This window comes from Squalius cephalus (genome assembly GCF_949319135.1).
Source record: "Squalius cephalus genome assembly, chromosome: 9".
In the NCBI taxonomy this organism is placed as follows: Eukaryota; Metazoa; Chordata; class Actinopteri; order Cypriniformes; family Leuciscidae; genus Squalius; species Squalius cephalus.
The window spans coordinates 27533794-27549805 of record NC_137130.1 but is presented as its reverse complement, the minus strand read 5'-3'; the positions used below and the strand labels follow the sequence as shown (position 1 = coordinate 27549805).

General features: G+C 41.6%; 1 protein-coding gene across 1 annotated transcript; it reads right to left on the bottom strand.

Moving 5' to 3' along the window:
* Positions 1-6724: 6724 nt before the first annotated feature.
* LOC307164534 (putative nuclease HARBI1) lies at positions 6725-8138 on the bottom strand (the record flags this gene model as incomplete). Its single annotated transcript, XM_079881468.1, has 4 exons — positions 6725-7107; positions 7195-7306; positions 7420-7535; positions 7706-8138. The coding sequence occupies 4 exons, from the start codon at positions 8136-8138 to the stop codon at positions 6734-6736; spliced, it is 1035 nt and encodes a 344-aa protein (XP_079737594.1). The 3' UTR covers positions 6725-6733.
* Positions 8139-16012: the final 7874 nt, after the last annotated feature.

Here is a 16012-nt window from a genome sequence, read left to right as displayed (position 1 = left end):
TTACTTAATCTTCTACGCGAGGCACCCGCTACCCACACACACAGGACAATGGAGGAAATCGAGTGTATGCTGTTTTTGGATGTTTTTGTTTTTGCTGTTTTTTATTCAGGATACTCCGTCTGGCACGTGCAATGATGACGCAGTGAATAGTGACGATTCTCTCTGACCAATCAGCAGTCTGCCGTGTTTTCACTTCACATTTTAGTATCGCCTCAGCTCGCTTATGACGCTTTTTCATTACCAGTACCAGCTCAACTCGACTCGACTCGGCTCGGCTCGGCACATTTTAGTATCGCCTAAGCTCGCTTAGAACCTCGCCGTAGATGGTACGAAAAAAAGTACCTGGAAGCAGGTACAGGTACAACTTTTACTGGAAAACCAAACAAGTCGAGGCGAGCTGGAACTGTGTAGTGGAAAAGCGCCATTATAGTTAGTAGAATGTCTAAAGTGGACTATTGAAATAAAGTGTTACCGAATATCCTTTTCAATATTAAAACAACTCAATTTCCTCAGAAAGCCAAGTCGTAAGAAAGCCTTTTTAGAAACACATTTTGAATGCTTATTAAATGTAAACAGGGTGTCAATCTATGTACACAGGTATTTAAAAGATCCCACCTGCTCAACTTCCTCTCCATTAAGTAACAAAGGCTTAAAAAGTGTGCATGCATTATTAGCCCCACAACACATCTCTTTAGTTTTGTTAATATTAAGCTGCAAATATTTATCCTTCGTCCAGGCTATTAGAAAATTAACAAAATTAGAAAAAATGTCCAGTGATATCCTTTACACATCCCACCAGTGCCATGTCATCAAATCATCAGTATCACAAGTCATCTCTATTGTATAAATAGAGAAGAGAATTGGGGATAAAATACATCCCTGTGAAAGACCATTGGTAACAAAACTTCTGGAACACTGGAATAGAAGCGTCTTATTTTCAGTCAGTTAAATGCAGGTTATCCACAGCAACTGTCACTCAAATCCACCCTCAAACACACAGCAAGACACACACACAAAACAGAACTAAACCACCACCTGGCGGCAGACAAATCCAATTGAAGGAGCAGGAGACACAGGGTTGTAAAGATGAACAAATACTGTAACAAATGTAGGCTATTGCTCATTGTTAGTTCATGTTAGTTAATACATTAACCAATGTTAACAAATGAAACCTTATTGTAAAGTGTTACCACATAAGAATTTAAGAAGGCTGATCACCCCTTGCTCCTCTACATGATAAACTCGTCCTGAGCACTCTGGTCAATTCTGTGATTTGAATGTTTCCCCAATCACATTGCGAGTTTGCCTTTGCATGAGAATTCTATCTACCTGCTTCATAACTTGATGTAGCCTACAGAATTTGTTTGTAGCCTGCTATGGAAGCCCATTCCCGCCACATAATATGACATCAGGCCTACTTAAGTCATTATTATGAGATAAAAAGGCGACTTGGTATGTCAAAATTTAAAACAAAATTATTTTGCTTCAATAGAAAACACAGTAGGAGTATTAACAATACCAAGTAATGGAAACAGTTGATCATGTTGTTTTTCTGTCCTTGGTATGTACAGGAAAGGAATCAACTAAAAGAGAATAGGCTACAGAACACTTATACCACAGTGACTGCCACCCGGATCAGAAAAGAGGCCCCAAGTTGGAGTATATTGAGTACTGGGCCAATGGCTGAAGCTTCGGCTCAGGATGTCGGCGTAGTGGAAGGAACGCCGCATGTGAAGCAGAAAAGTGATCTAGCTATTTCACCTGCATGGAGTCGTGTGGTGAAGGAGGGTCGCCGGTAAAAATATGTGAGTGAGAATGTAAATGCACAGCCCAATTCCCGTCTAAATCAATCAAGAGGGAAGAAGCTAAGGGCATTGTTGGAACTTGTGCTGAGGGGAATATAGTTGTGAAGACTAAGCTGGTGAGTGTTTTTGCCACAAAATTTTCACCTGACTTAGACTCTAGACATTGGCAAACTATTTGAAGAATAAACTCCATCGTGATGTTACTTGCCAAAAGGTGGATACTGATGCACATCCAGGGCACGAAGCTCCCGTTCCACCACATCCCAAAGATGCTCTATTGGGTTGAGATCTGGTGACTGTGGGGGCCATTTTAGTACAGTGAACTCATTGTCATGTTCAAGAAACCAATTTGAAATGATTCAAGCTTTGTGACATGGTGCATTATCCTGCTGGAAGTAGCCATCAGAGGATGGGTACATGGTGGTCATAAAGGGATGGACATGGTCAAAAACAATGCTCAGTGTAGAGCAATGTTGTTTTCGTCAACGATGACGATAACGAAATGATTTCGTTGACGCACCTTTTTTTATGACGATAACGCGACGATGACTAGCTAAAAATGGCTCTAAGTTGACTAAAACATGACGAGACGTTTTCGAGTTTTCGTTGACGAGACGAGACGGAACGAAAATTATTATAAGTCTGACATTCACAATGCATGTCATTTCTGCCTATTTTGCGTGAAATCTGTCTGTTTTGGCGCCGGACTGGACAAAAGCGAAACGAACTGCGTGAGCGACAGAAAGTGCGCGAGAGAGACCGAGTGTGTCTGCGCGCGAGAGAGACCGAAAGTGCGCGAGAGAGACCGAGTGTGTCTGCGCGCGAGAGAGACCGAAAGTGCGCGAGAGAGACCGAGTGTGTCCGAGCATTAGTTTAGTAGGCTAATTGGTACAAGTAATAATTATTATATAACTTAGATTATAACATAAATTATAACATAAATTATTATTTAACTAATTATATAATAAAGCCACAATTGCCAAAGTAAGAACGTTTTTATTCCTGGCTTTTTTGGAGTAAAACAGTGATTCCACTGTTACCACTTTATCTGTGTGTAATGTTGTAGTAGCTCAAAGTTTTTTGCTGTTTAAACCATTCCTTTATTACTGTGATTACTGGTGAAAATAGCCAATGTGCTGAAATTTTAGAAGAGCATCAATTCATGGAAAAAATATAACTTGAAATATGGGGATAAAAGGTTTCTGCCCAATGCGACAATGAAGTACAGCTTGGCAGCACTGCATCTCCATCAATGAGAAAGTCTAGTTTATTATGCAAAAGTTTTAAGGTTAACTGTTGTTTTATGAATTTCAACACTTGCTACAACCTGTCAAACCTAAGCCCATTTCCAATACTTTTAAACCTAAATTAATTTGTTAAAGACTACTTCTTTTTTTTTTTTTTTTTACTAAAATTGACTAAAACTTGACTAAAACCTTTTTGCGTTTTCGTCGACTAAAACTTGACTAAAACCTTTTTGTGTTTTTGTCGACTAAAACTTGACTAAAACTATCAAGTTTATAAGTGACTAAAATGTGACTAAAACTAAAAAGCATTTTCGTCCAAAAGACTAAGACTAAGACTAAAACTAAAAGGGCTGCCAAAAACAACACTGGTGTAGAGGCAAACAATGTAGGCCTTGGCATTTAAACGATGCCCAATTGGCACTAAGGGGCCTAAAGTGTGCCAAGAAAACATCCCCCACACCATTACACCACCACCACCAGCCTGCACAGTGGTAACAAGGCATGATGGATCCATGTTCTCATTCTGTTTACGCCAAATTCTGACTCTACCATCTGAATGTCTCAACAGAAATCGAGACTCATCAGACCAGGCAACATTTTTCCAGTCTTCAACTGTCCAATTTTGGTGAGCTCGTGCAAATTGTAGCCTCTTTTTCCTATTTGTAGTGGAGATGAGTGGTACCCGGTGGGGTCTTCTGCTGTTGTAGCCCATCCGCCTCAAGGTTGTGCGTGTTGTGGCTTCACAAATGCTTTGCTGCATACCTCGGTTGTAACGAGTGGATATTTCAGTCAAAGTTGCTCTTCTATAGGGTTGGGTACCGAAACCCGGTTCCAATAGGGAACCGGTTCCGACGTAAACGGTAGTAACCAGACCGAATAAGAACGAAACTTTCGGTGCCTGATTTCGGTGCCTGACGTTTTTTACCGCCCCCTATAAAACATCTCGCGGCACGAATGATCCAATAATAAAACATCTCCAGTTAACCAGCAGAGCATTCATTTAGTTCGTTTGTTAAATAAGAGATCTAGCGCTGAAATGTGTTTTTTAAATCAAGTGATCAAAGTGCTCGTTGCCGCTGCGATCAGTGGCGCGGATACAGTGTTTTCTCTTGTCTTCACTCGGACGCGCGCTTCAATACGTTGCGGAGATCGATCTATTTATGAGGCATGGTCTATATGATTATGTGCGCGGAGAGTTTGTGTGTGCGTGCTCGCGTCTCAGATGAGTATGTGCGCGGAGAGTGTGTGTGTGTGTGTGTGTGTGTGTGTTCGCGTCTCAGATGAGTATGTGCGCGGAGAGTTTGTGTGTGTGTGTGTGTGTGTGTGTGTGTGTGTGTGTGTGTGTGTGTGTGCTCGCGTCTCAGATGAGTATGTGCGCGGAGAGTTCCGCGCGTCTCGTGTGTGTAGAGTTTGCGTGTGTGTGCGTGAGCGACTTTAGAAGTTGTGCATTTCATATGTTTGAGCATTCAGCAGTAGGCTATACACTACGTGTGACTACCTAGTATATGTGTATGCAAGGGTTTCATATGTGCATGAATGAAGTTTGATTTAAGCCCTAGACGGCGCCTCATATCTATTCGTTCTAGTGAAATCTCAAAATATAATGGACACAAAGTGTCCCTGCTTTATATACAACCACTGATGACGAGCATAATCGTTTTAAAAAAAATAAATAAAAAAAAACTACGAATGAGGATTAGAACCCAAAACCTCTGACACGCTTGACTAAGTATGAAGTATATCAATATTAAGTATATTTATATGAGGCTATACTGTGTGTGTTAAATATTTCTGCTCAGTGTCAGATATTTTTCTGTTTTGTAAAAGTCATAATATAAGACAAAATTTTGATCTTAACTCAAGTGTTTTGTGCTACATCAGTAGCCTTTTAAAGGGCACAATTTTTCATTTAATCAGAAATCAGAAAATCTTTTTCAGAAAATCACACACACACGCACACACGCACACACACACACACACACACAGAGGAATTTTTTTTTTTTTGATAAAGTGTGTGCGGTTTAGTTTTCTTAAGTACCGTTTCAAGAACCGTTTAAGCACCGGAACCGTTTGAAAAATACCGAGTAGGTACTGGTATCGGATAAAACCCAACCAATACCCAACCCTACTCTTCTATCAGCTTGAATCAGTCGGCCCATTCTCCTCTGACCTCTAGCATCAGCAAGGCATTTTCGCCCACAGGACTGCCGCATACTGGATGTTTTTCCCTTTTCACACCATTCTTTGTAAACCCTAGAAATGGTTGCGCTTGAAAATCCCAGTAACTGAGCAGATTCTGAAATACTCAGACCGGCCCGTCTGGCACCAACAACCATGCCACGCTCAAAATTGCTTAAATCACCTTTCTTTCCCATTCTGACATTCAGTTTGGAGTTCAGGAGATTGTCTTGACCAGGACCACACCCCTAAATGCATTGAAGCAACTGCCATGTGATTGGTTGATTAGATAATTGCATTAATGAGAAATTGAACAGGTGTTCCTAATAATCCTTTAGGTGAGTGTATACATACATACGTGTGTGTGTAGATGTATGTAAAATGTGAATGTATAGGCTATTACATCTTAAGAAAGATTGATATTCATTGATTTTTAGATGCAACCCCAACCTTTTATTATTTTTGTGAACATTTAATCACAAACACTTGTTTGCAGCAAACAGAAAAAAGTGTGAAATAAGGAAAACTGGGGGAGGGCCACCTCCTCAAGATTACACTGTGGCGGAGGAGTTGGCGCTGAATAACAATAAGGGACGGCCGATTATGGATGGGATTGCAAGTGCTGTACAGTCTGACCCTGGTGCTGGCTCCTCTAAGCAAGTGACACTGGGTATGTGTGTGCAATGCATTACTAATGTTTTAAAAAAAGTTAAATATGCCAGACTCTGTTCTGCAGTAGATGGAAATACAGTGTCCCTGTTGAAGCCAGCACACATGCACACAGTCTCCTGCACAGAGGTCAGTATGCAGCAGACAGAACACAATGAACATAACCTGCTTTATTACAGTTATGCTTTAAATTGGCCTTTTATTTATTAGGGTGAACCAAATTATGAAGACACTCTGTCTGTGTGTTCTGAGACAGTTGCTGAGGTGAATGCACTGGGCTTTTTATTATGGCACACATTTGAATATCATAATTAAGTGACTGGCCCTTACACATCTCTTTTATTGTAGGATTTTTCACAACCTGCCCCAGAAACTGAAGCCTCTACCTCAATGGGCTACAGAAGGAATGTGAACAAGGTAATGCTTTAAACCCTTGACATAAATTACAGTCAGTCCTATGTTTGTAGAAAGTCATGCCACTTTTTGTGATTTGATCAACCTCCAGAAAACGTGTAATGATTGTTTGTGGTGGAATTGTTTCAGGTGGAAACAGACTCAGTCAGGGCCCTTTACAAAAGGAGTCTAGAACTAGACTGTTCACTGAAGGAGCTGGACTGTGAGCTGAGGAGGCTCCAAATTAAAAATAAATAAATTGGAGATCAAACAGCTGGAAAAAACAGATCTCAGTATGTGAACTTTTTTTAACCAAGTAACCCTTTAGTATGAACACTATGAATGTTTATTAATGTAATTTTTCCTGCTCTCTTACTTCCTCCCTATCCACATGACCAATAAAACAGTTTGAGACCTATCTGCAGTGTCAGTGTGCTTTTATTAAGTAAAATATTGTGTTGTGATTGCATCTCTGACAGCTGCGCCAGCTGGGTGGTCAAGTGTAATGGGGTCAATTTCATCAGGGAGAAGCTGGTTTTGTGGTGGTACTCGCTCCTTTCTGATAGTGGCTATATTATGCAGAATGGCACATGCAGCCACTATCTGTGATGCCCGCTCTGGTGACACTCTTAAACGCCTAAGGCAGTTGAAACGTGCCTTTAGGATGCCAAAGGTCATCTCGATCTTGACCCTGGTTTTACTGAGGGCCACATCGAAGTGGTTTTGTGGCCCTGTCTGAGGGTCAGGATAGGGGGTTAGCAAAAACCTCTGGCATGCATAACCTCGATCTCCTACCAACAGGCCATCAAAAAGCCCTGTCATAGAACAGAAAAGGGGAGAATTGTGTAAGTTTTGCTATTAAAATTAAAACTTTAAAGTGTACTGTACCAAATTTAACTTGCCTTCCTCAAAGCGCTGACACAAAATAGACTCACGGAAAATTCGTGAGTCATGCTCTGAGCCAGGCCATTTGGCATCCAAACTTGTGATCATGCATTCATGATCACAAGTCATCTGCAGATGAAATGTACAGTAAATAATTGTCCTATCTGTTAGTTACTATTTATTTAAAGATTGATCTCAATGCAAATAAAAATCATTTCACATAGGCTATATAATAGCCCTACCTGAACATTAAGGCTGTGAAAGGACATTCTGTTCACATAATCTGCCTCATGTTCTCCGAGAGCTGTGGAGATTGCAACATGTGTGCAGTCTATTGCTCCTATGACTCTAGGGAATCCTATCATAGGAATTAAAAATATATATTTAAAATCATTCTTAACAGATAGCTACTGCAGACTACTGTATAATAGATTTCTAAGTGTGAAATATGCTTTTTTGAAGACGAAAAAAAATGAGTGTGAAATGTTAAATTTGTTCATGTGATGTCACCCTTTCAAGATATCTTACCGGCAATTTTATAAAAGCCCTCTTTTATGGACATGGTCGATAAATGTCCAGGGAACACAATGAAGCTGTTTATGTACCCCTGCAGAGCGAGGACCACCTTTCGAATGGTTAGACAGACCGTGTTTTTCCCTAGATTCTCTGCATCCCCGACCGCATACAAGTATGTACCACTTGCAAAAAAACGCAACGCAATACATACCATTTGCGGTACAGTAAGGGCATGGCTTCGACGAGTCACATTTGTTATGTGCGGCTCAAGAAGTTCACAAAGATAAGACATTCCTTCCGTGGAAAATCTGTATCTTTCATACAAGTAAGTATCAGGAAAGTCAAATGGATTTTGTCTGTCCCTAAAAACTCTTTCTCTACGAAGTGCTCGTCTAACAATTTGCGCGGAGATGTCCACAGGATTTGGGAGAAAAGGTGAAGCCATTGCAACAGAGAACAGACGCTAGGAATTAGTTACGTCACCTATATGTTTCTTTGCTCACAGCTGATTGGTCAAACTTCAGTCTGAGATCTTGAATCCAGAACATAACCTGCCCCGGAGCAGGTTAGCCGTGCAACGTAAGATACCATGGCAACGAACACCGATTAAAGCCGAGCTACTTTCATAGTACCTAAAACCCAGGGTTGGCGGAAACTAAACTGGAACATAGCTGGCTAGCCACCTAAACCGGCTTCATGGTATAGGCCCCTGGAGTACAGATCCATCTCACAACTGTTTGGTGTTGGGTTATCAACATGATGCACTATCACCCAAGAGGTTGTGACTGCCATAAATGTGGTAATGAAGCCTCTATACATAAAGCATCCCTCTGCAGCAGAGTTCAGGCAGATAATACAGGGTTTTCGTAACAAATGGAGATTCCCTCAGGTAGCAGGTGCGATAGATGGAACCCATATCAAGATCAGAGCTCCACCTGACAACTCATCTTGTTATTACAATCGGAATGGAGACTATTCCATCATTCTGCAAGGTGTGGTGGACCATTGAATGAGATTTTGGGACATTAATGTTGGACGACCAGGTAAGATACACGATGCCCGTGTTTTCTCCCTCTCATCATTGTATGAGCGTGGCAGTGCAGGCACTCTTTTACCTCATCGGACTGAAACGTTTGAGGGGGTCGACGTGCCTGTTTTTCTTTTGGGTGATTCGGCTTACCCTCTACTAACTTGGCTCATGAAAGCTTACCTAGAGGGAGGAGCAGTAAAACCACAGCAGCTCAACTTCAACCACAGATTGATCCAAGCCTGTATGACTGTTGAGCGTGCCTTTGGGTGCCTCAAAGGACGTTGCCTTCTTAAAGAAAATGAGACCCACATAACTTTTGTAAGCCACATTGTGTCTGCTTGCTGTGTGCTGCATAATTTCTGTGAGATACAGAAGGAGGAATTTCTGGAGGGAGAAACCGTTGCAGTGGAAGAAGGATCTGTACATGATGAGCAGGGACACGCACGGCAGCAACACGACATTAGAAATGCATTGTGTAGCTACTTCGCTACAATATGAATGGCCAATACCTGCAAATACTCTGCATTTAGTATTACATGCTAGTATAGAAACCAACACATACTGAACCAGTTTTGTCTGTTTTAAAATGGATGGAATGGGAACACTTTTTACTTTGAAATACTGTTTTATTTCCTGTTTAATTAGAAACAAATGTGAAGTTGACACAACTGAACAAACATTCATTTTCTCCATTTCGAAAATAAAATGTTTTTTTTTTTTTTTTTAACAGTGTTGTGTCTGGTAGATTGTTTCAAATTCACAAATGAAAAATAGTAAAGCGTGTTGCACAAAAATACAACCCTCCTTTTACTAATAGCAAAAATATGTTGTACTCTTTCTTTGAATGATGAGAAAACCTTGAAAATTAGGTAACATATTGCTTGTGATTTGAACCCCGAACTCACACGCGAAAGACCATACACGAGCACAGTAAGCTAAAGGCACGCCGCCATTATTTCGGAGCATAAGTGATGGTCATAAGGTCTCAGGGAGGTTTGTGCTTCCCACTAGTCCTTCAGCTGCCTGCTAACACTTGTACATGTACATGTGTAACGAGGTTCGTTGTTATGGGAAGAAGGAGGTGTGAACCGGCGAACATTCAAATATTTTAATAAATAAATAAACCAATACAAAAACAAAAGTATAAGCCAGCAGCCCCTAGCGGGCGACTGCTGGCCACACAAAACAGGAACAAAACATCACATAAAACTCAGGCCTGTTCCTCTCTCGCTCTTCACTGTCGTCGCTCCTCGTCTATGCTTCCGCTCCCGCCCTCGGCCTCGTCCTGCTCGCCACATACCCCCATCGCAGGCCGGGGGGTACCCACGAGACTGCGCTCTACTCCCCCCCTCCCCCTCCTCCGGGGAGACCGGACACGGCGGCTGCGGTACCTGGGGGTATGGACAGATGAGGCGAGAGAAAAGGAGACGGAAGCATGAGGCCCGAACAGAGATGAGAGAGGGGAGAGAGGAAAAAATAAATAAATCTTGGTCCGGTTTCCACAACACGCTGCCATCTGGTCCTCCACCAGCTCGGTGATCTTCTCCGGCGGTGGCGCTGGATAGCCCTCGGTGGACGACTCGACACTCTTCCACCGCCTGGTGGACGGTGACGACTCCTCCGTGTTCGGGCAGTTGGCAGGAGTCCCCTGTTCCCTGCTCCTCCCTGTCATGGCGGATGCCAGCAGGCTCCGGCCCACGGCGAACGGCAACAGAAGGATGCTGAACGAATTGCATAGAGCTGAACAGACTCAGGTGGCTCAAGAGGCTTCCAGTTTTGAGAGAATTAAGTATTCTCTCAAAACTGGAAGCCTCTTGAGCCACCTTAGTCTGTTCAGCTCTATGCAATTCGTTCAGCATCCTTCTGTTGTCCATCATATATGCCTCGATTCCATCATCAGCTTGGCAAGACTTTCTCTTTCTTTTTCGAGCCTTGGCTCCAGGAATGGGCAGTCTACCTCCTCTGATGTCTTCTTCATTGACACTGCTTGGATCAACAGACAGTCCTGCATCAGCAACGGTGTTTGTGACATCTGCATCACAGGATACGCTGCTTGAATCTCCCACTGTTTACTGAAATACACAATTTCTCTGTGTTACTCATGTCATTTTAATGCAGAAAAAAATATTACAATGCATGTTGCTATATACACAATGCAGTGTGTGTGTGAGTATAACGAAGAGAATATAACATGAAAACAAGCAACAGGTTTATTTAGCTGCTTTTGGTTAATGTGAAGTATCCTAACTGGCTGTCATATTGGCAAGGCAAAGTATACTACAATCTATGCCTAAAGTTACACCATAACTTCTGAAACAAGTGGTTGGTATTAGCAAGTGCAAAAACTAAATAAACTCACCGTCAAACTCCGTGTCAGATTCGGTAGCCCGGTCAACTGTGCTAGCATCAGTAGCATCATTGGAATCTGACGATGGCAATGTTGAACTATCATGGGACTCAACAACATCGACCGGATCAACATCAGGTTTTGTCCCAAGTATTTTGTCGAGGTCATCATACCAGGGGAACTTACTTACTTACTTACTTTACTTTACTTACTTTATACTTTATTGTCAGACTAAAGTCTGAAATTTTTCTTACATGACAGTAAGTGCATTAAGTGCATCCCGCACTTGTCAATCTCCCATTCCATCCTTCCCTCACTCGTGAACAAGACCCCAAGATACTTGAACTCCTCCACTTGAGGCAGGAACTCTCCACCAACCTGAAGCGGGCAAACCACCCTTTTCCGACTGAGAACCATGGCCTCGGATTTGGAGGTGCTGATTCTCATCCCAGCCGCTTCACACTCAGCTGCAAACCATCCCAGTGCATGCTGAAGGTCCTGGTCTGGGGCCAGCACGACAACATCATCCGCAAAGAGCAGAAATGAAATCGTGTGGTCCCCAAACCTGACACCCTCCGGCCCCTGGCTGCGCCTAGAAATTCTGTCCATAAAAATTATGAACATAACCGGCGACAAAGGGCAGTCCTGCCGGAGTCCAACATGCACCGGGAACAAGTCTGACTTACTGCCAGATCGGTGCAGCTTCTGCAGTAATGCGGTCGCGTGGTAAAGAAGGAGCTGAGCCACAAGGCGAAGCTCTCGATTTACCGGTCAATCTACGTTCCTACTCTCACCTATGTTCATGAGCTGTGTGGGTCATGACCGAAAGGACAAGATCCCGGATACAGGCGGCCGTAATTAGATTTCTCCGCAGGGTGGCTGGGCGATCCCTTAGAGATAGGTTGAGAAGCTCGGTCACTCGGGAGGAGCTCAGAGTAGAGCCGCTGCTCCTCCACATTGAGAGGGGCCAGCTGAGGTGGCTCGGGCATCTTTTCTGGATGCCTCCTGGACGCCTTCCTGGGAAGGTGTTCCGGGTATGTCCCACTGGGAGGAGACCCCGGGGAAGACCTAGGAGGGACTATGTCTCCCGGCTGGCCTGGGAACGCCTCGGTGTCCCCCCGGAAGAGCTGGAGGAAGTTTCTAGGGAGAGGGAAGTCTGGGCATCCCTGCTTAGACTGCTGCCCCCACGACCCGGCCCCGGATAAGCGGAAGAAGATGGATGGATGGATGGATGGATGGATCCCGCACTTGTATGTACTGCTGGCGAAGTTACTGCTTGCTAAACAAAGCAAATATTTGCTATTCTTGTGGGTTTTTGACAGTTGGGACCTAATATGGTCATCAGACCAAATTTCTATTAGGCTCTGCACCTCCTCACAACTCCAAGTCTGTCTGCGAGCTGCCATGCTTACAGTGCAAACTCGAAGAAGGTGAACAAAATTCACAATACTTCTTTAATTTAGAGAGACACCATCTTAAAGGGCCCCTATTATGGATTTTTGAAAATGACCTTTCATGTAGTGTGTAACATAGCTCAGATAAACACCAAGTGAATGAAAACATCCTGCAAAGTTTTAAATCTGAAAGTGCACCATATATAAAGTTATTGTCTTTCAAAAGTAAGTGTCGACTCTGAGTCAGTTAAATTAATCGTTTTTCAAACGAGTCATAATTAAGCCGTTTCGTTGTGACATCAAGACGAAACATTAGAATATTTCCCACCCACTTATTGCGCGCGCAGACACCAGGGAAAACTTGAACCTCAAACCAGCAGCTGATTCCTGTGGACACTAGATAGCATCATGTTAAGAAGACGGCGCTGTGCTCTATAATGTGAAGGTAAAGCCAGGTTTTTTTTCACTGCCCAAGGACCAGCATGTGAAGAATCAGTGGTTAAAGTTAAAGGAATAGTTCACTTTAAAATGAAAATTCTGTCATCATATACTCACCCTCATGTTGTTTCAAACCTGTATGAATTTCTTTCTTCTGCTGAACAGAAAGGAAGATATTTAGAAGAATGTCAGTAACCAGGCAGTTTCTAGGTCCCATTGACTTCCATAGTAGGAAAAAAATATACTATGGAAGCCAATGGGACCCAGAAACTGTCTGGTTACTGACATTCTTCTAAATATCTTCCTTTGTGTTCAGCAGAAGAAAGAAATTCATACAGGTTTGAAACGTCCTGCTCGAGTCGTCCTTGTGATGGAGGTTCGGGTTGAATACCTAGTTCTTCCAATGTTTCATCATCGGACTCGCACTCACATTGATATGGTCAAATCGACGTCATTGTTCGTTGTGTTTAGTTTACGGTGTAGGAAGCCTCAGGACAGCTGACGTTGTTATGGCAATGGGCAGTTTTGTTTTCAACAGCTGTACACAGTAGGTCAATCACAACAGACTGAGCTGTCTGGCCAATCACAGCAGAGTAGCTCGCGGAAAGGCGAGAAATTCACAATACGGTTGATTCATTTGACGAGTCGTTTGAGAGTCATTGAAAATGTGATGATGTGAAAATGAGGAAATTAAACAGTTTTTTTTACCTTTGATGCATGTAAACATGTTGTATGAGACTCCACAACAACATTAGGAAACGTTAAAATAGCATAATAGGGGCCCTTTAATAACAACATTAGTAAATTAAATGTGAATGGGGTTGTAACAAAGGACCATAAACTAATTTCTAATTACTGTTGTGAATTTTTTAAGAAAATATATACATCCAATTATTCTCCAACAGTATCTGATGCTTTTCTGAGTTCTATAGAGAGCCTAAGTCCCTCCCCTCCGCTTCAGGCTCATGGGACCTTATTTCGGAAAAAATATGTATGGTAGTCAATGGCGAGAGACAACTTATCTTTTTATTCCGTCTGAACTGTGCCCTGAATTACACATATGATATTTGTCAATTTAAAAGATAATTATGAAAGTCAAGAAAGTCGCAGTTTGTCATAAAACAGAAGAGTAACATTTAGTTTTATGTGAAAATCACTCAATGAACTACATCTCTCGTCTCGCACTATGTACGTCACCATCCGTTGCTCGTATGTGTGCAGTCTGGTACAAAACACTCAGGCATGACGGCGTAACGTTACGATTATAACGTAAGACTATAGAAAAAATGACAGACGTTAGCTTCAGTAAAGTTAGCTTCATTCATTGAGAGAAAAGGTATGACGTCACATGTGCGCCTTTTGGGTTTGTAGTCTTTGTAATTACGTATTTTCACAGTCTTATACCTCAACAGTTTTACAGCAAACTGCGATTTTCTTGACTTTAAAATGTATCTTTTAAATTGACAAACATCATATGTGTAATTCAGGGCACAATTCAAACGAGATCAAAATATTTGTTGTCTCTCGCCATTGACTACCATACAATATTTTTCCAAAATAAAATGAAAAATGAAAATTAACTTTGTGATATGCCTATTTCTGTTGAGGAAGTGATAAAAGGCAATTAATCACTTGAAAAATAATAATTTGCCAGGTACGGACGGTTTGACCACCCAATTTTATGCAGTTTATTAAAGATTTGGCCCCTTTTTTGCTCAAGATGTTTATTGAAAATATCAGTAATCAATGCCTTCCAGGTCCGTGTACTTTTTGATCATTTCATTTCCTGTTTGGAATGGAATAATGAAAAATGAAAACCAGCTTGTTTATTCGCTTTTTAGTTTAGTTTAAAAAACGAAAAATTAGATTTTGGCTCGATTTTTAATTTTTCGTTTGTGGTTTACAAATCGGTTTATGTGTTCGATATTTCATTTGCACACGTGGGCGGCGCTGAAACGCCGCTTTCATCTGATTGGTCAAAACGCTCCGCCTTCAGTAAGCCACAAGCTTTTCTTTCTGTTAGGCAGAATAAGAGTCAGTACGAGTGCGGCACTAACAAATGCACTTTAATAAAATAATGTCTGAAACCACCACTCACTGTTAACTACGCACAATATTTAAAGCAGAAATATGTTGCTGGTCACATAATTCGTGCTGCCGCCACTTGAAAGCGACCCCAATAATGTGAGCCACAGTATAGCCTATGACAGATTATTTTAGCATGATGTATTTCCCATTGATAAATACAGTGCAAATAGTTCCGTCTCTTTGTATAAAAGGGAAGTGGAAATAAAAATCAATAATAGGCTGAACTGTACCATGATAATATGTCCGTAAAATTAGATGTCCGTAGATGACCTACCCATAACTGTTACATTAGAGTTAGGGGATCACACAGTTTGTACAGTATAAAAATCATTATATCTAAAGTTCCCATTAAACATGAAAACCCAACAACCCATGTTTTCAACCACAATACAACGTCTGTCCAATGTTGGAGATTAACGTCAATCTGGCGTTGGATTCTGACATCAACCTGATTTTCATTTTCAACGTTGGGTTTGGTCTTCTAAATGCGAATTTTGTCATTGTTTTGGTGCACACTAGCTTATAAATAACAGTAAGGCTAACATATTCATACTAAAAGCCAAAAAACTTTAAATAGGGCACTATTTGAGGGAACAACCATGTGGGTGTTCGAAACCATTGTGGACGTTATTGAGTGCATTTATTCAATCTCACATTCAATCCCACTACTGGAACTGTGTTCTAGAAATAAATTTGATATTGATATGAGGGTAGGCAGGCATAGATTCAGAGGCATAAGGTACTGTAAGTATTACACACAACAATGCAACAATAATAAAACAATGCATTGACATTTACTTTTGATACTTAAGTACTTTTAAAAACAAGTAGCCTACTTCTGTACTTTCACTCAAGTAAGGACTTTGTACTTTGTCCAGCCTCTGAAAACATGTTCATAATCTGTGATTGCACAATTCCAATACGAATAGCACCGGGAGGCGACTGGAATAACTTTGTTTAAAAACTTTGTTTAAATAACAGTTTAAAAAAGGTGGTCTGCTATTTTTCACAAAGGAAGCTCA